Source organism: Phocoena sinus, chromosome 7 (genome assembly GCF_008692025.1).
Source record: "Phocoena sinus isolate mPhoSin1 chromosome 7, mPhoSin1.pri, whole genome shotgun sequence".
NCBI lineage: Eukaryota > Metazoa > Chordata > Mammalia > Artiodactyla > Phocoenidae > Phocoena > Phocoena sinus.
Window position 1 is genome coordinate 114,698,105 of NC_045769.1, and position 23,288 is coordinate 114,721,392.

Below are 23,288 nucleotides of genomic sequence, written 5' to 3' on the forward strand. Positions count from 1 at the left end.
GCAGCCACTGTGGAGAACAGTACGGAGGTTCCTTAAAAAACTAAAAATAGAGCCGCCATATGACCCAGCAATCCCACTCCCGGGCATATAACCAGAGAAAACTCTAATTCAAAAAGATACATGCACCCCTGCGTTTATAGCAGCACTATTTACAATAACTATAAAAAAGAATGAAATAATGCCATTCGCAGCAACATGGGTGGACCTAGATTCTCATACTAAGTGAAGTCAGTCAGAAAGAGAAAGACAAATACCATATGATATCGCTCTTATGTGGAATCTAAAATATGGCACAAATGAACATGTCTATGAAACAGAAACACCCTCACGGACATAGAGAACAGACTTGCCAAGGGGGAGGGAGGGTAGGAGAGGGATGGATTGCGAGTTTGGGATTAGTAGATGTAAACTATTGTATAGAGGATGGATAAACAACAAGGTCCTACTGTAGAGCACAGGGAACTGTGTTCAATATCCTGTAATGAGCTGTAATGGAAAAGCATCTAAAAAAAGAACGTATATACATATGTATGACTGAATCACTGTGCTGCACAGCAGAAATTAGCACAACATTGTAAATCAACTGGACTTCAATTAAAAAAGGAAAAAAAGAAATTGGTCATGTAGAAACATACAAACGAAAAGTTTCTCGTGATAAGATACAGTGGGGTGTGACCCAGGGGGAGATGGTCTGGAGGTTTTGGCTTTGGTCTGAAGCTTATTCATTGCAGGGCCCTCTTTTAAGAAAAGAATACAAGATTACACATATAATGGTAAATACAAAAATGATTTTCGAGAAGGAGAAAAGAAATTATAATTCATTACACAGTTTTTAATATACACAAATACGCTGGTGAACCCAACCCTCGGGGCCCCTCGATGGGTCACGCCCTGGTATGGCATTCTCTGCTTGAGCGCACAAGGCCCTGAGGCTGGCTTGCAACCAACAGTGTACAGGCAGTGTGATGACACGACCCCGTGACCACGTTTCTGTGTGGAAGGATCCGTCTTAGCTACCAGACACTTCCCTGCTGGCCGGGGAGAAGCAAGCGGCCATGGGAAGCGCTGTCTACAGAAAGGGCCACGCGGCAGAGAACTGGGGGCAACCTCCAGCAGCCGGGGCCCCGTCCTGCACCCGCCAGCAGCCCGCGGGCTCGCAGGAGGCCGGGCACCCTCCCCACAGCCTGAGAGCCTGGGCAGCACCACGCTCAGCCGGGCCAGACTCCTGGAAACTGGAGGTGACGGATGTCCGTGTGGGGATCTGTTCCCTGGCAATACTACAAATACCACTCGCACCCCAAATCCAGCAGAATAACAGTCTTGCTCGTTAACTGCTGACACACCTCTGCAATACCGTCCTACTCTGTTAGCTGTATGCGTCTGAACTATCTCGTCAGATGCCAGGGATCCTGAAGCACTGGGTTGGCCAAAAAGTTCGTTCCGGGCCACGCTGCAAGATGGTCTGAAAAACCCGAACGCACTTTTTGGCCAAGCCGACGTTGCCTATAGAGAATTGAAAAAGAATTCAGTCCTTCCTCTAGCACAGCTGGTCCGAGTTTTTCTTTCATGACGGTTTAGCAAGGTTGCTTCGGCTTTACGACTAGGTGATGTTCCTAGTAAGGGCGGTTTGGGAACTACTGGCAAATTTAGGCCGTGCATCCGTCTTCCCTGTAAGGAGCCACGAGGCCTGGAAAAACCTTCCAGACCGGCCTCTGACATCGCGTTTGGAGCCGCTGCCCACTCACTTGCCGTGCCGGGCGCCTTGGACACAGCCCTCCCCGCGCCCCCATCACAAGGCCAGGGCCCCTGCTAACTGCATCCTTAAGTCGGCTTCCCTTGGCCACATCCCAAAACGTCACGGTCACTGCAGCACACCCCGTGTGGCAGGAAGGTGGACGGGGCGGAGCCTGGGGGAAAGAGCGTCATCTTAGCTGATCGTGGTGACAGTGTCCTCTGCCACAAATTCTGGAAGGCACGAGCCGCGCAAAGAGGGTGCCAGCGAGAGGCCCCAAGGCTCCGGCTCTGGTCTGGACGCGCTGCTGCACTAGCAGCCATCGGCCGTCAAGCAGGGACACCTGCTTCCACAAGGGTCACGCCTGTGCCGCCGCACTGGGCTCGGCACCAGCGCCATCACCCCCAGGAAGTGATGCAAGCTTGGGGCTTTAGCTTGAACCGGGGGAACTAGAGCAAGGAGAAGAGATGGAGCTCTATAGGGCAGCTCAGCTGTCCCCTTCAGTGCCTGTACGGGCCGGCTGTGACAGCTAAGCATCTGGCCCGCCCTTTCGACACCTCCCCCCAGCTCCTGTCATAACACAATGACGGAAACGATGCGAGCGGGGACCCCGCAGGTCCCTGCCTGAGCCGAAGTGACTCGCCTACCATCAGCAGTGCAGCTCTTCCCCTGGTGAGAACCCCCTGGAAAGCTACTCAGAAGCCACCGCAGCACAGGTTGTCCCATGACCCTGAGAGGCCCCAGGGAACGGGCCCAGGGACGCAGCTGGAGGAGGGACGTGGCGACAGCAGGCCCGACGGGGAGGCGTGTCTTACCTCATCATACATGAACTGCAAGGTCAGGGCCGACTTGCCCACCCCTCCGCTGCCAACCATGATCACCTTGTGAAGGGCCAGGGAGCTCTGGCTCTTGCTCTTGTTTGCGGCCATCCTGCTGGGTTTCTGCGAAACGCGGCCAGAGGACCCAGACGGAGAGCTGCCAAGGAAGAAGACAGACTCAGAGGCGGTTTGGTTCCACCCAAAGGAAATGACACGACAACCCTCCAGAAAAGCCTAACCCAGACGTTCCACCAGAGAGGTCATTCTCCTAGGCTCGAGGCAGAGATAAAGCCCCCCAAGCACTGCCGAGTCACAAACCAGAGATCAGCCGACCCGAGGGAAGGTGAGACGGAGAGAAGAATCGGGCGTGCGCACCCGACGCCCCATCACTGGGGGTGGGGGAGGATGGCCCACCAAACCCGCATGCCCTCAACAGAGCCGCAGGGGGCGGCGAGCCACGCAGCGACCCCACGCCAGCTGTGCCACGGGGGCCGCTCAGGGCCCCAGCATCTCTGTACCCTCGCTCCCTCCCCGCCCCTCCAACACACCCACACGGCCCTCCCAGCGGACAAAGGTGGGCTCTGAAAAGGGGTGAGCAGACCTGCTTTTTTTTTTTTTTTTTTTTTTTTTTTTATGCGTTACGCGGGCCTCTCACTGTTGTGGCCTCTCCCGTTGCGGAGGACAGGCTCCGGACGCGCAGGCTCAGCGGCCATGGCTCACGGGCCCAGCCGCTCCGCGGCATGTGGGATCCTCCCAGACCGGGGCACGAACCCGTGTCCCCTGCATCGGCAGGCGGACTCTCAACCACTGCGCCACCAGGGAAGCCCCAGACCTGCTTTTAATAATCAGCATCCCTTCACGACACAGGACAGTTAAAAGGAAGACAACTATTTATTTATTTAAATATAACTAAATAAATTATTTATTCCACGTTGACTTACATTAAGAACTAAATGAGTCAGACTTTTCCAAAACAACAATCCATTAGTCAAAATGAGTTTAGCCTCATCAGAAGTGAGATAAAGTGAGTAGAACAGAGCAATCTTGGTGGTGGGGGAAGAGAAAGTATTCTCAATAAGCACATTTAACAGGTACCTGAAACTTGGCATCCAATTAACCTGACAAGCTTTTGCGCAGCAAAGGAAACCATAAACAAAACAGAAAGACAGAATTTTCTCCCTTACAGAATGGGAGAAAATATTTGAAAATTGATGCAACCGACAAGGGATTAATTTCCAAAATTTACAAACAACTCATACAACTCAAGATCAAAAAAAAAAACAACCGACCCAATCAAAAAATGGGCAGAAGACCTAACTAGACCTTTCTCCAACGAAGACATACAGATGGCCAACAAACACATGAAAAAATGCTCAACATCACTAATTATTAGAGAAACGCAAATCAAAACTACAACGAGGTATCACCTCACACGATTCAGAAACGGCCATCAAAAATTCTACAACCAATAAATGCTGCAGAGGGTGTGGAGAAAAGGGAACCCTCCTACACTGTTGGTGGGAATGTTAAGTTGTGGCAGCCACTATGGAGAACAGTATGGAGGTTCCTTAAAAAACTGAAAATAGAGCTACCATATGCTCCTGCATAACCCAAGTGCCAATTTTTATTTTAAACGATTTTTATGGAAAATCTCTCTCACAGATGCCACAGCGTAAGGAAGAAGGGCATGGGCTCGGGCATGTCACGGGCCCAAGTCTGGCTCTGCCATTCGTGAGATGTGGGACCTGGACACTATTCAGTTTCTCTAAGCCAGTTTTCTTATTTGCAGACACAAGTAAACCACCACCCACCCTGCAGGATTTTTCTGAGTATTAAATGAGATAACACATGTGAAAGATTGAAGCCCTGTGCCTAGCATATAACAGGAACTTAAAAAGGCTGGTTTCCTTCCTATCTCATTTTAAGAGAATTTTTTTTCTCATTAGACATGATGGGCACCTATTTCTGACAAAGTAACTTGAAAATACCACCAGTAGAAAAAAAATAAATACACACACACCATTGCATAACAGAAACAACAACATTTTAAATCAGTGATCCCAGCCTCGGTGGCACAAGGAGATCCCTGGGCAGTTTTAAAAACATCCCCAGAGATTCTGATGGAGTTTGGTCTGGGATGCCTGGGATCGGAGCCTGGGCATGAGAACATCTAAAAGCTTCCCAGGTGATGACAGTAGACCTCCAAGGTTGAGAACTTCTATGAAATGCACAGCTGGGCTCAAAAAAGAATCCCAATGCTGGGGAGAAAAAAAATCAGAGTTGATGTCTCTGTGGTCCTAGGTGGTTGCTGCTCTGGGTAACTTAGGATTTAACACACACACAAGTCAGTCCCTCAGAGACACCAAGAGCCTCGAAGGAATGCACCTTCAGGTAAAGAATGGACGAGTAGGACTTCCCTGGTGGCACAGTGGTTAAGAACCCGTCTGCCAACGCAGGGGACACGGGTTCGAGCCCTGGTCCGGGAGGATCCCACATGCTGCAGAGCAGTGAAGCCCGCGAGCCACAACTACTGAAGCCCGCGTGCCACAACTACTGAAGCCCGCGTGCCACAACTACTGAAGCCCGCGACCCACAACTACTGAAGCCCGCGTGCCACAACTACTGAAGCCCACGAGCCACAGCTACTGAGCCTGTGCTCCGCAACAAGAGAAGCCACCGCAATGAGAAGCCCGCACCCAGCAACGAAGAAGACCCAACGCAGCCAAAAATTAAATAAATCAATAAATATATTTAAAAAGAAAAAAAAGAATGGACGAGCAAAACATCGGTCCACTGTCGGGGAGGAAGAGATTCCCTCCGCCCTCCTAGGCTCTTCTTTCTGGTCTGGGAATTAAACTGACATGAAACAGATTAACAGGAGAAAATCCAGCAAAGTCTAGTAACATGTGGAGCCGGGAGAGACCCAGACAACCTGAGTACCTTGTTCAGACGGCCGAAGCCCTCACCTCGGATACCGTCCTCGCCCAAAGCAGAAGAGGATGTTGAGGATGGGCAGAGTCGGTTGTGAGAGGTAACCAGGGAAGGCCGGGTAAACAAGCGCAAGGTTCTTCAAGTCCTTACCTTCTCCACCCCTAGGAGCTGCTAGAGATTCGGTCGTCCTCGTGTCCTGGTACAGCGAGGGGGACGCCCTTGCATAGCGAGATTCCCCTGGTAAATGTCCCTGTCTCTTACAAAACGGTGACTCCTACTCGGTTTTCACAATTTCTTCTACGCCTGCTGTTTCCCGGAGAATAACCAGCTTAAAACTATTAATATGCCAAAGAGACCTATTCTGGGATGGTACCTGCTCCCCTACAGCACCAACAGCGGAGGACAGCAAGGAAGCATGTCTGCCCGAGCCCTGGCCGTAGGAAAGTGTGCCCTGAAGCTGTGACCGCAGCACTCTCCCAAAGCCAGGAAGCAACATAACACGTAACCCCAGGCTGCTCAGGGTGCTAGACTACAACCTCTGCGGGGGGGATGCAGTGAAGACGGCTCAGGATTCCGACAACCAAAGCCCACGGATAGGGGCCCACAGCTGCGACCGCCGAGCCACCTAAGGAAATACCCACCAGGAGGGTCGGCGTCCGTAACAAGTAGGGCTTCTCAGGCAGCCGCTATAAAGAGCATCATTTGATCATTTTTAACAAAGGCAGAGGCAGAATGTGGGGAAACTGCATTATCAGGAGGCCAAGAGTTGAACAAGAATCACTCTGAATGTCTACAATCCTTTTTTAAGTATTTAAAATGAAAAGTAATAACAATGTAGGGGAGGAAAAACAAATCCACCTTGGTTCACTGGCTGGGGCCCTGAAAATCAGGCTGACGAGAGACTGATTAAGGAGAGAAAAACAAACAGAGGCTTCTGAACAGGTGCATCTCACAGCCACGCAGGAGAGCGCAGTGGTGGCGGCCCCACGGGGTGGTGGGACTCGGGTTCACGGAGCATCTTAACCAATGAACAACGAACGCTGCAGGGAAGTGACAAGACAAAGGAGGGGGCCTTGCACTTCTGGGAGGGGGAAACTGACGCAGGGTGCGGGCTGTGAGCAAGGGGCGTTACCTCGATTCCTCGGGGGCCTCCTCTGGGTGATTAAGGATCGCCCCGCCCTTCCTGGTGGAGAGGGGAAAGTAGAACTTTTCTTTGTGTCTGTTACTTTTCAGTTGCTTTCAGCTCAAAATAATCCTTATGTCAAAGTGGCATCTTTTGGGGTGACATATTCTGACCCCCCCTTCGGTGCTCAGTAGAAAATTTAGAAAATACACAAAACTATCTTAAAAAAAAAGAGAAAAATCCTGTCATCCAGAGATATTCGGTATTACAGCGTTACTTCCTGCCCGTAATTTAATCTGTATATTCTTATATTTTAATCCATATACTCCTATATTTAACATCTTTCTGAGATCACACTTATGTAGTTTTGCATGTTATTCTTCACGTAGTATAGCCACCTGTCTTCTTAAGCAGTGAAGACTGCCCATACTCGTAGCTTTCCCGGGTGATTCAAGGACCATCATCACTACGGAAACCAGTCGTATGACCCGCTGCTCTGGGCGGGATCACTTGTGTGCTGGCTCCCCTCAAGCCGGACCCTCCGTCCACTCTCGCTTTCCTAATGACGTGCTTTTTAATAAGCCTTCTAAGCAATTAACTAGATAATTAAGCATATTCGAATTGTGACTAAAATAGGGTAAGTGGGATGAGAAGCCGGCCTCCCCCGAAGGCTCAGGAAGGCGAAGCTGCTTTGGGCCTAATTTCTGGTCCACAGCTGCCACCACAGGGCCGAGGTCAGTGCCTGAGGCTGGAAACTCCAGACCACCAACCCATCACAGGATTTCTCCGAAGCAGCCTTGCTTCCATGAATTATTAGAGTTGTATGAAAATGGAGAAATCCTTTTCCAGATTAGGGGCAGGGGTGCTTTCAAACACATGTAGACATCTAACTCTGAGCTGTTATTTTCAAAACACAAAGTCAGCTTCCCTAGAAGAAACCACAATAAATGGATTGAAGACTGTTCAACAAATCCACAGATATTTGCCAAAATATCTGTGCTCAAAGCTCAAAAACTGAAACAACCATGGTGGTTCTTTCCAGTCTGTATAACCCGAGAGCACTTGACGCGCAGAGGGCAAGGCAAGAGAGTCAGCCTGGACCGATCCCGGAAACTGCAAACCTCCAGGCTCCTGAACCGGAGATGATAAACCCCTATTTGTTTAGACCATTCTGAGTCTATTGTTACTTGTGCCGAAAGCATTCCAGAAACAGTCTTTGCACTCCAGAAACTCAAAGTCCAGTGATTAGTTACAGAAGATTAGTCGGCGATTATAGTACGGCTGACAAATCCTACGGCAGAAGTATCCAAGGGCTCTGGGGTCACAGAGGAGCGACATCTAGATCAGAGCAGGTCAGGGGATGCTCTTACAGGGAGAACTGAGATGTGAAGGAGGCAGCTGCAGAGGAGGAGAGATACCAGGAAGAAAACAAGTCAGCGAGGCTCAGGAATGTCACGTGGACAACTTAATGTTTATAACAGATGTGCCTCGCCCATAAACATGTTCTTAAAGAATAACACAGCTATCCCTACCCCGAACATTTTATTAGCAAAAGTTCCAAGTTTTCAGAAAAGTAGAAAGAGCTGCACAGTGAACCCATATTCGCAGCCCTGGATTCTACAATCAACATGTTACTCCATTTGCTTTATCACAAACCCAGTCATCGGGCCTCCCTTGACCCACCCATCAGTCCATCTTACTTTTTGATGTGTTTCCACGGAAACTGTAGACATCAGTACATGCCATCCCTAACTTCAGCAGACATCCATTGTTTACAAAGCAATTATACTTCTCCCAGAGGCATCTCTGAGGGGCTTGCAAACCTCTTAATCTCTTCCAAGAACTCTTTGGGTTCATCGCCAGTACACAAAAGCCACAACACAGACCTTCCAACAAGGGGAATCGGGGCCCGTAACGCCAAGTTCTGGCAGGCTCACACCTTACAGTCAGAAGTTTTTCATCGGGGACTTGGGAGACACACCAACAGACACCCTTTAATACATCTCTACTACCTACCGACTGGAAAGCTCTATAGTGGGCTTCGTTTTTGTCCAAAAAAAACACTTAAACACTACTCTGTGCTAAGCTGTGCATCTCTGCCCTTAGAAAACGCGATCTCCGAAGGAAAGATGTATGAACAAAGCATGGAAATAGAACTGCCCATATGCAGTGATAAAGATGCTACAAGGTCTGACGGAAAGCATGATGAACTCTGGGAAAAGAAGATCCAGAAAGGCTTCGACATGGAGTCCAAGTTCACTCAGCAGAGGGGCTGAGAGAGCGAAGCTTCCCACGCATAACGGAAGGCGTGCAAAGCAACAGAGGCATGAAGCGTCCTGGCGGGTCCGGTATCACGTGACATGGAAGCGCAGGTATGGGGTGGGGAAGTGACAGGGCGTTGCATCTCAAGAGATAGATTGTTCATCTACAAATGAGCCTAAAATGCTGTCTGAAGAAACCTATCCTAGAGAAAGCAGGGAGCCACTGTGGGTGGGTCCCCCAGCCCAACCTAACTGTAAGGCATGGGGTAAGAATGAACACGTACCCTGCCGTACAGAAAACCAAGACAGCTTCATTTAGGTGGCTTGGCAAGGAGACAAAAGAGCTGGGAAATGGTTTTCCTACGTAATGTTCTATAGGACACACTAATATTAGAGGGGGCTCTCTACCACTTAGCACTGATTCAAATACAAGAACACATATTCCCCTGAGAAGTAACATTCTGAAAGCAAATCACGGTATAGATACATAAACCATGCAGATGTTTGTGGTTTCTACCGCCCCCCAATCCCATGGGCTAATGCAGTCATTAGTCTTTCGTTCAACTTAAGCTGGGAGAGAACAAATCAGTAGGTAGAGTCAACCTTGTCTGTATCAGAGGGTTGTCATGAAAATCAAATGAGAATTTGAAAATGTAGAAAAAAGTACTCTTCAGTCCTCATAAAATTCATCTGTCCTGGGTAACATGGTGCACAAGAGCACATGGGAAATGGTCAAACACTGTACATGTGCAAACAGCTGCACTTAGCGCTTTTTCTCCAGATATTATGGCTTGAAGGCGGTAACCTGGGTATTACTAATAGGCCATAATCATAATACTTAAGTCTCTTAGAATATTATTCAAGTTTTTAGTCCATCAAAATGGAAGACAATCCTAAATCTGGGACAATCTAAGCACCAAAATAATTAAGGACAGTAATGAAAACAAACCACTGAAAAACAAGGGATTCATGAATCCATACCTACAGTACATATTAAACAAACAAAGGGAGACAGGAGGGCTCCTGCGTAGAGTAGAACACCAAAGGCTCACTGATAAACGTACAGGGTGGGAAAGTGAAAAAAACCCCAACATTTTGCAGCTCTCAGAGTAAAGAGCGGTTCAGGCGAGAACCATGAGTAAGATGCTAAAGCGGAAGGGGAGATTTACATGAGGAACAGGGTACTTCTCATGGCCTTAAAGCATCTCCATAGATCATTTATGAATCAGACTCTGCGTTTTAACAAGCAGCACTGTTCTAAGTGTCAAGACAAATCCCAACTGTTTACCACTTCCTGTTACGATCTAAATCAGGAACAACCCCATCTAAATTAGGTCATGAAGGACCCTCCCTCCCAAAAAAACAGCACTCTCAAATATGAAGGAACACAGGAAAAGGATTGCAGGGGGTGTAAATGCTGAATAATGACAAAGAAAAGCACAGTGACACTGTCTACTCAGGGGACGTCATTTCCCTTAACACTGAAAGTCGACATGCAGCCTTCCTATTTCCTAGCACCTAACACCAAATTATACGTCGTTGTGACAAAATGACTATATATATGAGTGCGCACGTGTGTGAGAATACGAATTGACAGCACTGAACCCCTACATCCCTATCCTTTTAATGACACGACACAAACTTGTGGTTATTTGTAAACAGTCTCACACACACTCCCTGGACAGATAGGTAGGTAGTGTCTTATTCCCATGTGTGCCTCCAGGGCCTGCAGTGAATCAGAGACCTAGAAATGCCCAAAGAATGTGTAAAGAATGAATGAACGATGAGGGAAGAGTTTTAAGAAATAAAAATGAGGACATATTTTAAATAATTTTCCGTAACACGTACTATGGCTCATTTCTCATCCACGTTCCATTAAGGAAATGTCTCCTGATTGTTCTATTGTCAACATTGATTCTAGAAGGTAAGCAATTAAAGTGGCAGCCCTCCTCAGAGGTTCTTTTTGTAGTTGAGCAATAAGTGCTGTTAGCTACAAAAATAATAATTTCTAAATGCACACCTGACCTGTGCAAGCACAGGCACACACACGTGCTCAGAAGCCAAGTTGAAGAGATGGGTCAAAGATGGACAATGAAAGATCAATAAAGATAACAACTGCAATGGATCAGAACACATCTAATTTGTTCACAATGAAACTAAAAAAGCACCTATTCACCACCTTTAGAGGACTAGTGAAACAATTCATTATTTTAATAATTGGTAAATTAAATCTTTGAGAGGCCATTTTCCAACCTCATGTACAATGCCCCCAGTATTCTCCAAAAAAAAAAAAAAAAAAAACTGGGGCTTCCCTGGTGGCGAAAGGGTTGAGAGTCCGCCTGCCGGTGCAGGGGATACGGGTTCGTGCCCCGGTCCGGGAGGATCCCACATGCCGCGGAGCGGCAGGGCCTGTGAGCCATGGCCGCTGAGCCTGCGCGTCCGGAGCCTGTACTCCGCAACGGGAGAGGTCACAACAGTGAGAGGCCCGCGTACCGCAAAAAAAAAAAAAAAAAAAAAAAAAAAGGTAAATTAAGGGAAAGAATTAAAAAGGTATCTTGCTTCTCCCATGTAAACTGTACTAACTGGCGACCAAATAATAGATGAAGCAAAGTTTCCCTTTACAAAATATTCTAACTAATCAAGGAACGATGGAATTGGGGCTATCACCATTTCGCAACTCCTCATGAGTTAAGAAATCTAATATCAATGGCTGCTCACATTACAAAAAGAGACAACCTGACATCTTGAAAAAGACACATAATTATCAATGATGTAGTCCTGACAAAAAAGCTTCTAAATCTAACTACTGATTTAGCAGAGGTGCAGGAGACAGAGGAAAATGCTGAACATACCACACGGACACACCATCAGCAACACAGAGACTGTAGAAAGCTCTATGGAATAAGCCATCCAGTTTCTTCAACAAATAAAGTGCAAGAAAAAAGAAAGATGGAGAGGGAACCTGTAAATTATGAGACCTAAGAGCCATATCAACTGACTGATACACATGCCTTATATGGATCCCAGTTGGAACAAACACACACACAAGAAAACTGGGGAATTCTGAACACTGGCTGAATTTGATAATATTAAGGAATTATTCTTTAAAAAAATTTCAACTGACTACATTTAACCTCATTACAAAAGAAGCTAAATGATATATGGGATTTGTTTCAAAGTTATCAAGGAGGAAGAGAGGAAGCAGGGATGTAGATGAAATAAGATTAGCCATAAACTGTTGAAGCTGACTGATAGATACAAGGTAAGTTGATTATATTAGTCTCTGTACTTTTATATATATTTGAAAATTTCCACACTAAAACGTTTTTTAAAACAACGAGGACAAAGATATAGGTGCCTGGGTCCCACTCCCTTAGAGATTCCAATTCAGGCACATGGAAACCTAGGTGCTCAGGCCTAGACTGAAAACCATCCCATTAAACTTTGAGTTCTTTGAGAACAGAGTCTGTATTTTGTTTACCACGATTTCACCCATTACCTATCACAGAAAACATATTTAAATATTAATTGAGTGAATTAACTAAGATGGGAGCCATTTTCTCACCTTAATTCTTTCTTTTTCTTTTCACATCTTTATTGGAGTATAATTGCTTTACAATGGTGTGTTAGTTTCTGCTTTATAACAAAGTGAATCAGTTATCACTTTAATTCCACAGCAATTCGAATACTCATCTGGCTGGAACCATGAATCTAACTTCAACTGGAATTCTTATTTTCTAATGACTATTGGCTGACAGTCTCACAGATAACACTGTGCTACCACCTTTGTTTTTGCAAGGGCCATGGTTCATTGCTATCTTAAGAAAATTGATTCACTTTTCACAAACTGATTCAAAATTATTTTCCTGAGTTTCTAGTACCTCGATGGAGATGAGAAATATCGCTGCTTACCTCTCTGATGTCATCCCTAGAAATGATCTCTTTATTTTCATTCAGCCCATCAAGTGAATGCTTTCCTCTTCATATCCACCTCCTAACTAGAGAATCTTATTCATCATAGACTCTTCTATTTAACTTCTGTTCTGCAAATTCAAGTACTACAACCATCTCCACATATTCACACTGAAGTTTTAAAGTCTTCAGAAATAGGGGAGCCCCGAGTAAACGAGAAAGTAAATTTTTTAAAGATTGTTTCTCTTGGGAAAGCATAGAATTTTACCATGTGTGTGTATAGCACAGGGAGCTATATTCAACATCTTATAATAACCTATAGTGGAAAAGAATCTGAAAAAGAATATATAGATATAGATCTCAATCACTTTGCTGTACACCTGAAACTAACATGACATTGTAAATCTACTCTACTTCAATTAGAAAAAAAAACCCTTTGGGTGTGAGGCTGCCTACCTGACACCGAGGGCACCAGGTGACAGCACACCTGGCTTTGAAAGTACACAAACAACTCAAGTCCAGGGACTGAGACCCAGGCAGGGCCGGGGAGAGGGGGCGGGGGGAAATACATGACACAGAAGCACTTCCTCCTGAATGAATAAAGCATGAACTCTACATACAGCTGAAGGAGCTTCCAGGGAATCCCACTGCTCTGCCCCTTGTATGTCTAGGACTCTTGTCCACAGTGACAGAAGCCCCAGGTGAAAGTAGCTTAAGCAGAAAAGTCACCGATTGGCTCACACAGCCGATGTCCAGGGACCCGGACGATGCCGCCAGGACCAGAACTTGCTCTCCCATCGTGGGTCTCCCCTCTCGAACCTCGTGGCCCCCTACTCTGCCCCAACCACCGCCCCCCTCCCAACCCCAGGCCTCTCGCAGTCAACGCTCAGACTCGATTCCCTGTCCTGTGGGCTTCCACATTCACATCACGTCCTCAGGGAGGCCTCCCAGACCACCCGGCCTCAGGTGCCCCTCGCATCCCGCACCTCTGCCCTTTGCGTCTCTCACTGCCCAGACCCCAGCCTACAGTTCCTTTCTTTTTTCCTACTTACTTGCTTTTTGCTATTCATTCCACAATAATTGAAGCTCCCTGATGGCAGGCCCCAGAGCTGCCTTTCCCTCTTGTATCCTGCCGTTGTACGGATTATTTCCCTTTTATCATCACATAAATCATGCTGCAACCTAAATAGCATTTTTACCCAAACCGTGATCATCATGAAATCTAGCGCATGGCGTAAACTCGACACTCAGGGATTCATTCATATCTTATTTCTGGTACTTATGGTCAAAAGCCTAAAAACTGTAAGCCACTACTTCCTTATTTCAAAAGCAAAGTTTGACAAGTGGATAACGTGAGTTTATATTTTTTAAGGTTTGAGAATTTGTCACTAAAGAATTTTAATCTCCTAAGGTTGTTATTTCAATATTCTTTAAGAATCTCATCATTTCACCCACTGCTTTAAATGAGCACTTACGGTCATCTGATTGCTATCTGGTTGGCAGCGACCTTTCTGACTGGCCGTCTCGTACCCGATCTGCCTCTCGGAGGGAGCCCAGGCCCCTGCAGGGGACAGCTGAACCTGGACGGCCAGGTGACGGGAAGGGCAGGACAGCTGCTCTGAGCACCTGAGCTCCAGGGGCTGCTGGCCAACCAGCCAGTGGTCTCCACAGCCACAGACTCACGAGGGCCACGGCTGAGCCCTCCCACAAATCTATCTAGCAAACAAAGATACTCGGTATGGAATTCTCTAGTTGGTAAATTTACATGTTCTTACTGCTTTTCACGAAACGGGGACTCCAGGAGTGACGGTCCTGGCAGGAAACAACTGCAGTCATCAGAGCGCTCAGTTTCTCTCTGTAGTCTCAGCCTTTCCCACGTGTACTGACTCAGAGAAGGAAACTCCAGGGCGCCCTCCCTGTGTGTAGCTGCTACTGCCCCCAGCACCGGGAATAGAATATTTTTATCTTCCTATGCAGGTATGACTCAGTTTCCATGTCTATGAAAATAAGGAAGTTGAATTAAATGATCTAAGTTCCTTTCCAAGTTTTTGCTGTTTTTTTTTTTCTTCTGAAATTAGATCTGCAAAACAACTTAGTGCTCCCGTGTGCCTAAGGAAATTTGTTTTAGGTATTTCTGTTCCCTAAAGCATATCTCTGTCTGTTCTCCCGCCAAAGGGGGAAAAAAAAACCCAACCTCAAACGCAAACAAACTCAATTAACTAACACAAAGCCAGAAAGCTCTGACGTACTTCTCATACGCACCTGCCTCTGGTCTGTACCTCTGGGCACATGCCGTTCCTTCCTCCTGATGCAGTGGCCGCCTGAATATCTCCCGCCCCACCTTCCTGGACAGCCCGCCACCCAGCTTACTGACCCTCCCAGTCTACGCAGGCTCCCAGGCCTGTCAACACCACCCACGGCGGCACTGGATGAGGTCTGTCCCGCAGAGACACCGAGAGCTGCCCATTCATCCTGTGTGCCGTGTGCCTGGCGCTTAGGAGATGCTCAATCCGTGGTGGATAAGAAAAGTAAGTTCTCCGTCTGGGTTGGGAGGCCTCAAAAGGACAAGTGGTAACTGGTAAACTGTGAGAAGTTTATTCCCTTGAAGGATGACTCTGCTGAGCTACAAGCTAAGCAATAAGAAACGGTGGAGGGTAACTGGCAAGCTCTGGTTGTTTAAGAATGTGCGATTATTTCTGAAATAAAGACCTCTCCCACCAAGCCCTCACCCTCCCGGGAATCTGAGGACCTCACTGGCCTTGGAGCGGGCCACCAATTTAGACCTGAGCTCCTTTCACCTGCACAGGCCGCGGTGGAGACATGGGAGCTGCTTCACTTCCCGACGGCTGAAGGTCAAGTCTGGAACTAGCGTACACGGCCCCGTCCCCAATGACTAATCCAAATAAGAGCCCGTTTAGAGACGTGCTACCACCACTTCTGCATTATCTGCTAGCACATCACATGCACACAGACAGAGCTACGTGACCGGGAAGGTCACTTAACTGGTCGGTGGCAGGGCTGGGAGTGGCCACCCAGCCGTCCTGCCTCAGAATCCCCACTCTGAGCACACACTGTGCTGCTCCATTAGTGGCCTGGGGTGGGAGAGACCTTAAACGTGGTGTGAAATCCTGGAATTTGTGGATCAGAAAAGCTCATCAAGAGACAGAAATGCAGAGGCAACTAGAGCACAGGTTCTATCAATAAAACACAGACCTGAGAGGAAATGTACAACAAAAAGCAGTTATTATACACCCCAAAGAACGGAAAGCGGGGAGCTGAACAGACATCTGTACACCTGTGTTCAGAGCAGCATTATTCACAACAGCTACAACGTGGAAGCAACCCAAGTGTCCGTCGGTGGATGAATGGAAAACAAAATGTGGCCCATCCACACAGTGGAATATTATTGAGCCTTAAAAAGGAATGAAATTCTGACATATGCTACAACATGGATGAAGCTTGAAGACATTAGACTGAGTGAAATAAGCTCCCACAAAAGACAAACCCCTTGTGATTCCACTTATCCGACGGCCCTGGAACAGTCAGAGTCACAGAGATGAAAAGTAGACCAGCAGGGGCCTGGAAGATGGGTGTCGTGTCCACCGGGCACCGAGTTTCAGAATGGGATGATGAAAGTGCCCAGGAGTCGGGACAGTGGTGATGACCGCACAACGTGCATGGACCTAACGCCACTGAACTGTACGCGCAAAAAAGGTCAAAAGGGTACATTTTATGTCATGTATATTTCACCACAACTTTTTAAAAAGTAGCTATATACCAACTGCAGTGTGGATCAGGAGCAAAAGCCGCTCAACTTTAAGTCTGGGGCCTGCCATGAGGGAGCTAACGACCTTGGTTAAGCTGCCTTTCTCAGCCTCCGTGTGATGCATAGAATACACAGGAGATCTGTATCCTCCGGGTCATTATTAAGAAACGAGAAAAGCCCTATCGCGATACCTGGCTCTGAGTAAGCACTTCACCTTTGGAGTATCACTCTGATACTCTAGAAAGTCTCGAGAAAGAAACTGGCCGAGGCGCCGAAGCTAAGCCACGGCAGGGCACCACCATCCGTGCCATGTCCTCCGGCGGGCCAGCCCCGGCCACCACCTTCTAGCTCGGCGGCTCACGTGCCGGCCCGCCAGCACTCTCCGCCTCTGCACACGACAGCCCTGGCCTCCAGCAGCTTCCCCCGCGGGCCCACGCCCCTCCTTCCCCAGCAGAGACCCCGCAGCCCCTCCTTCCCGCTCACCATCCTTCCCAGCACCCGCGCCTGGTGGAAAAACGCTGCCGGGGCAGGAAAGCACGCCACGCAACCAGCCTCAGGAAACGTCACAGGCCGGGCGTTTAGGGTCACAAAGCGGAACGGGCATGCACTCCCCGCTTCCTAGAAACCTACCTGGGAGGCTCCCCAGGCCCTCCCCGTGCTCGCTCTGCCCCCCCCCCCCCCCCCCCCCCCGTGCCCTTACCTCAGCTTCCCCAAACAGAGGCCACGAGCACGCCGCCGCTCTGCTCCGCCCCCCCCCCCCATGCCCAGCAACCACACCCACCTCCTCCTGGGCTCCTGCGGGCCAGCGCTCCACGCAGGCTCTGGACCGCGTGCTGCCCCCTTGCCCAAGAGCGGCACTCTGCCGTCACTTTCCCTGCATCGCGAATCGGCCTTTCGCCTCCCTCCGGGATCCTCCCCCACAGCATACAGACGCGGTCTGCTTAACCTTCGTCCTAAACATGTACGCCCCTGTGGCCGGTGACACAATTTCTCTGTGGGCCTGGCTCTCCGTGCCAGTGCCTCTCGGGCAGATTCCCTGGGAATCTTGTTCAGACGCGCATTCTGACTCGGCGGGTCTGGGGTGGCGCCCAGGATTCGGTTCCGCTAGCGCCGCCCAGACGCCCCCCGCCCCCCCACACAGAGCCCCTCTGAGCAGCAGGGCCTTGGGCTTCCTCCCTCCGTAAGAATCCGATCTGACCAGGCACCTCCCCCAGCACAAGCTCAGCGAGACCGTCCCGTCAAGGTCTCCGATAAACTCCATGCCGCAGACTCCAACTAAACTTCTCTTTCTCCTCTCCGGTCCTCTCAAACACGAGGGTGCAGCAGCTGGGAAAGAAGTGTGCCCAGCAAGGGGAAGGCGCCTAGCGGGCCAAAGCAAAGAGCCCTCTGCATCTCCCTGCAGACACGGCCCCCCGGGCCCTGCAGCCCCCCTGGCAGGGGTCCCGTCAGGTCCTTCTCCTCTACCTGGCTTCCCGTGTCAGTCCTCCGAGCTCAGCCTTTCCCCTCACGTCCCCACTCTCCCCTGTGGGGATCTCATCCATCTCAGCAGCTTTATCTGTAGCCCCTGAACTCTCAGGACGCAGCCCAGGGTGCTCTCCTGACCTCCAGGCTCCTTCACCTCCTCTGCCTTGGGCCACCTCTCCCCGCTTGGGTGTCTCACGAGAATCTCCAGCTTAACGTTCCCAGAAGAGAACTCTTGATTCTTCCCGCCTTGAAACCCGCTCTTCTCCGTGATTCCCCATAGCCAGCCATACTCATCACTAAAACCAGAAACCCAGGAGTCACCTGTGACCCCTCTGGCCCCGCCGCCACCTCAACTCACGACCAGTTCTGCTGATTCCACCTCCAAGTCACACTCCAAAGCCATCTGCTTCCACAGCCCAGGCCCAGCCACCAACCACTGACTGGCCACGACCTGCTAACCGACCTCTCATCGCCACTTCAGCCTCCCCACAAGCTCTTCTCCACACAGCCCCGCTGTAAACAAAAGCCCCTACAAGTGGACGCGTGTTTACAGCCCGCTAACGGCCCACCATGGATGAAATCCAAACCCTCCACACACCGTCGCCCCCAAGACCCTGCACCGGCCTTCCCCCAGCCAGTGTGCCTTCCTTCAGCTCCCGGCACAGGCCAAGTACTGTCCCGCGCAGGACCCCTTCCACGCGCTCTACCCTTTCCTCATCTGGCTGTTAGGAAGACCGGAAGCAAGAGGAAGCACAGTACACTCAGGCAACTGAAGAGAGACCCACGTCGCTGCCTGGAGCAGAAAGAAAGAGGCGGAGCCTGGCATGATACGAAGGCAGAGGGGAAAGTAAGGGCCAGTAGCTTAGGGATTTTAGACTTTCTGCTGAGTGCACGGAACAGCCTTCCAAGAGTTACAAGCAAATGGGTGACAAAATTAGACTTGCAAGTTGAAAAGATCATTGTAGCTACAGTGTGGAAAAGCAGAGGGGCCCAGGGCAGACGGGGCCAATGCAGCAGGCCTGGCCTAAGGGAATGACAGTGAACAAGGGACGGTGGACAGGCTTTCCACTAGTTAGGAGGTTATGATACTGTGAGGTATACGTGGTCGTTCAGATGTGACCTAATTATAGTTCTCACATGTCTTTGGCCTTTGCCCACAGCTCCCAGAACCCTGGGAATTTCCTGAATGACAAGAGCAAGGGGAGCACCTTATGTTATGTTTGGTCACTTGTCCTCAGTTCCTGAAAACGATTCAGAGCCATAAAGGTGATGTGAGTGTTGTCTTGTTCATAACAAGCCCCTTCCCACCACAACTGGGTTAGGCCGATGAGGGGACTCTGGGGAAGCACCTGAGGACGCTGGGGGAACCAGCCTTGAAAAGAGGGCTGGAACTTTCAGCCCCACCCTCTGATTTCTGGGGAGGAGGGAGGGGCTAGAGGTTGAATCAATCACCAATGGCCAGTGATTGAATCAGCCATGTTTGTGTGACAGCGCCTCCATAAGCACCGAAAAGAAGGCGCTGAGGAGAGTTTCCAGGTGGGAGAACCAGAGCGCACGGTGGCACGTGCCACGGTGGGGGCCCCAACTCCACAAGGACATGTGCTCCTGCGACTGGGACCTCACCCTGTGCACCTCTTCACCTGACTGTTGACTCACATTCTTTGTAACAGGCTGGTCATCTAATGAGTAAATGGGCTTCCTGAGTTCCGTGAGGCACTCCCGCAAATTAACTGAACCCAAGCAGGGGGTGGTGAGAACCTCTGGTTTATAGCCAGTTGGTCAGGAGTGCAGGTGATGACCTGGCACCTGAAACCCAATCACGGTGTCATGGGGACCTCCGATCTGTAGCCACTTGGTTGGAAGCACAGGTGACGACCTGGACCCGCGACTGGTGTCTGAAGCGGCACCAGTCCTGTGGGACTGAGCCCTTGAGCTGTGGAGTCTGGCGCTACCCCTGGGTAGAGAGTGTCACGGCTGGGTTGAAATGAAGGACGCCCCGCTGGTGGCAGAGGGTTTCTCAGTGGTGTGCCCTCACCCACCCCACCTTGGAATCAGGTGTAGAAACCCTTTACAAGTTAAAAAACCGGCAGACTTTACTGAACAAACATATGCAATTTGAGATTTAAAAAAGGCCTAATATGCAAGGGTGAGGAGAGGTACCATGCTGGCTGAAATCCAGTCCTGACGATGGGATCAGCTACTCCGCAATGGCTGACGGGCCCCCATCTTTTCCTGTTTTGACTGGCGGGAGGAAGGAGGGGACAATGGGAAAGGATAAACGGTAGGATAAAGGAAAGTAAGACACTAGCTCATAAACTGGGGCAGCGGATGGGAAAAGAGCCAAAAACAGGAAGAAAGGAACGGCAAATTGTGCTGACTTTTCCACCTGGCCTCCTGATGAGTCCAACAGCCTTGAACTGGGCTGGAACGAACAGAAGCGATTTTTAGCAGACTTCATTTGCTGAAGTTACAATTTAACATGATTTATGAAGCTTCTTGTTATAAATATGCTTGAGTCAAAGGATATCTGTTGCATGAAAGTACCAGAATCATAGAATTTTTAGAAACGGAAAGAAACCTGGAGGTCACTGACTCAGGCTTCCGGCTCAGGATCCCTGAATTCTTCTCTCCACGTATGGACACTCCAGAAAGATTTCATCTAGAAGCTAAAAGAATAAGGCCCTTCTGTCCAGGTGGATGGTTAAAATGTATTAGGGTTTCAAAAGAGAAATGAAGAATTGCTAAGCAGAGAAATATTGTCCAAAGCTTTATAGTAATTGGAAGAGGGTCTTTTTTTTTTTTTCCTCCCGGAATGCCATAGTTTATTCATGTCTTAGCATCAGGGCTCTAGAAAACTTTTTCCTCTGATTATGCCTCTTTTCTCCCTCTCCCCTTTTCAAAAAAATGTTTATTGTGGAAAGTTTCACACATACCTAAAGTCAGGAAGAAGCATTTAATAAACAGCCTTGTGTCCATCACCCACATTCTCCAAGAGTTTTTCAGCTACTTTGCCAGTGAGTTTTATTTTTTTAAAAATACACAGATCAGGGCGTCCCTGGTGGCGCAGTGGTTGAGAGTCCGCCTGCCGATGCAGGGGACACGGGTTCGTGCCCCGGTCCGGGAAGGTCCCACATGCCGCGGAGCGGCTGGGCCCGTGAGCCGTGGCCGCTGAGCCTGCGCGTCCGGAGCCTGTGCTCCGCAACGGGAGAGGCCACAACAGTGAGAGGCCCGCGTACCGCAAAAAAAAAAAAAAAAAAAATACACACATCACTAATCACTGACTTTAAGCTGTTCATCAAGGAGATCATTTTGGCAATAATTTTTTACCAATTTGTCCCAGGGTTAAAAAAAAAGCTCAGCTGTTCCATTTGGTTTAGGGACTAGCGAGATTTTAATTTCTAATTTCCAAAGCTACTGCATATTTGGCTAATTAATCCTAGCATCTGACAATGAAGGAGCAGAGAAAGAACACAACGTTTCAAGTATAGAACAGTAAAAACTCCAGCTGCATTTTAATCTCCCGTGGTACAAACTTCAGGAAGCGTATGAAACAAAACCTTCAAAAGGAAACTGTGGTAGTTAGCCTCCAAGAATGCCAATGGTCATCAGGCTTCCCCAGGGCAGCCCACTCCCACACCGCACCAGGTTGGTCCATGTGCTGGCAGAAAGGATGGTACACGGCTTCCAAGAGGAGGTACCAGGGCACGGCAGTCTCCATCGTGATCATCCTCGCTCTCTCTCTCTCTCTCCACACACACACACACACACACACACACACACACACACACACACACACACGTGTCACTTGCCCCGGGGGAGAAGGTGAGCACCCAGGTTGTGCAGGGCCCTGCGGAGCAGCCACGTGGTGAGCACTGAGGACCCCAGGCCACAGGCGTGTGCGTGCCCCGTCTCGGGAGAAACTCTGAACCAGAGCGCCCAGCCGAGCTGCTCCCAGATCCTGAACTTCAGAAACTATGTGATCATAAATGTCTGTTGTCTTAAGCTGCTAAATTTGGGCCAATTTATTACACAGCAGTAGAAAATTCACTCAAAAGACAGACTAACTTTTGAGGCAGGCAGCCACACAGCACCAAACTACTCTATTTCCTTCAACTCGTGACGTATACTAAGCAAAATTACATAGCTTGGAATGTTTTAATTTGGATGAGACCTAACTCAATATTTTGTATGTCGATTCCCAATCTGGTAGGCCTAAATCATACTGTATACAAATTGCCCACTAAGCACTGACAAAAGCAACAAAGACAACAATGTATTAGCCATTATCTATTGATAGCACCCGTTTCTGCATTTAGACTTCGAGTTTTTAAAAGGCAAAAACTCCCCAAAGATTGGTCTACAACCACGACAGAGAACACTCAGGAAAATGATAAGCACTTACTTTTTTTTTTAGAGTAACATAAACTTGAAATTGAGACCCGGCTGGTATTTTGCAGTTGCTATAGGAACCACACGTACCTTCCCTCTTTGACACTCCGCATCCACATTCTCTTTGCCTTTCTTTCCACTCTCAGCCACCCAAAAGCTCACACGCCCTGCCCTCATGTCTGCTTGGCCCCTCTACTTTTCGGAACATCCAATATGTACACGTGCACGCCCGTACTTGTATTCCTAGGAACCAAAAGAACTGAGGACACAGCTCATGGTCAAATCTCCAAGGCCAGATACTTACCTGGTATTGGTTAGATCAGGGGGTCTGTGCCAGCAGATAGCTGATGCTCAGTAAGGATCAGGTTCCCTCCTCCTCCTTGCCCACCCCGGCCCCCTCCGCACGATGAGGGAAGGGCTCCATTTCTCTGGTACTCAGTCAGCTCTCTTCCATTCAGACTCCTCAGCAACACTCCTTCACTTTAGAAGAACATCCAGCGGGCTCTATGTTCTGTACAGGCAGCCCCCAACTTAGGATGTGACCCACGATTTTTCAACTTTATGATGGTGTAAAAGAGAGAAGCATTCGGTAGAAACCTACTTCAAATTTTGGACTTTGATCTTTTCCCGGGCTAGCAATATGCGGTAAGATACCCTCTTGTGTGGGCAGAGACCTAAACAGACAACGTCTCCAAAGAAGACGTACAGGTGGCCAATAGGCGCGTGACAAGATGCTTGACATCGCTAATTATTAGAGAAACGCAAATCAAAGCTACAATGAGGTACCAACTCACACCGGTCAGAATGGCCATCATCAAAAAGTCTACAAATAATAAATGCTGGAGAGGGTGCAGAGAAAAGGCAACCCTCCTACACCGTTGGTGGGAATGTA

At 48.8% G+C, this 23,288-nt stretch overlaps 1 protein-coding gene across 4 annotated transcripts in view; it reads right to left on the minus strand.

The window, feature by feature from the left end:
- Positions 1 to 23,288, minus strand: part of RALB (RAS like proto-oncogene B) — a 54,150-nt gene that overhangs the window by 14,416 nt on the left and 16,446 nt on the right. For all 4 annotated transcript variants that reach the window (XM_032636768.1, XM_032636765.1, XM_032636766.1 and 1 more), the window contains exon 2: positions 2,548 to 2,707. In XM_032636768.1, coding sequence (XP_032492659.1) covers positions 2,548 to 2,661 — 114 coding nt within the window. In that variant the 5' untranslated portion in view covers positions 2,662 to 2,707. The remainder of the gene's footprint in view (positions 1 to 2,547; positions 2,708 to 23,288) is intronic.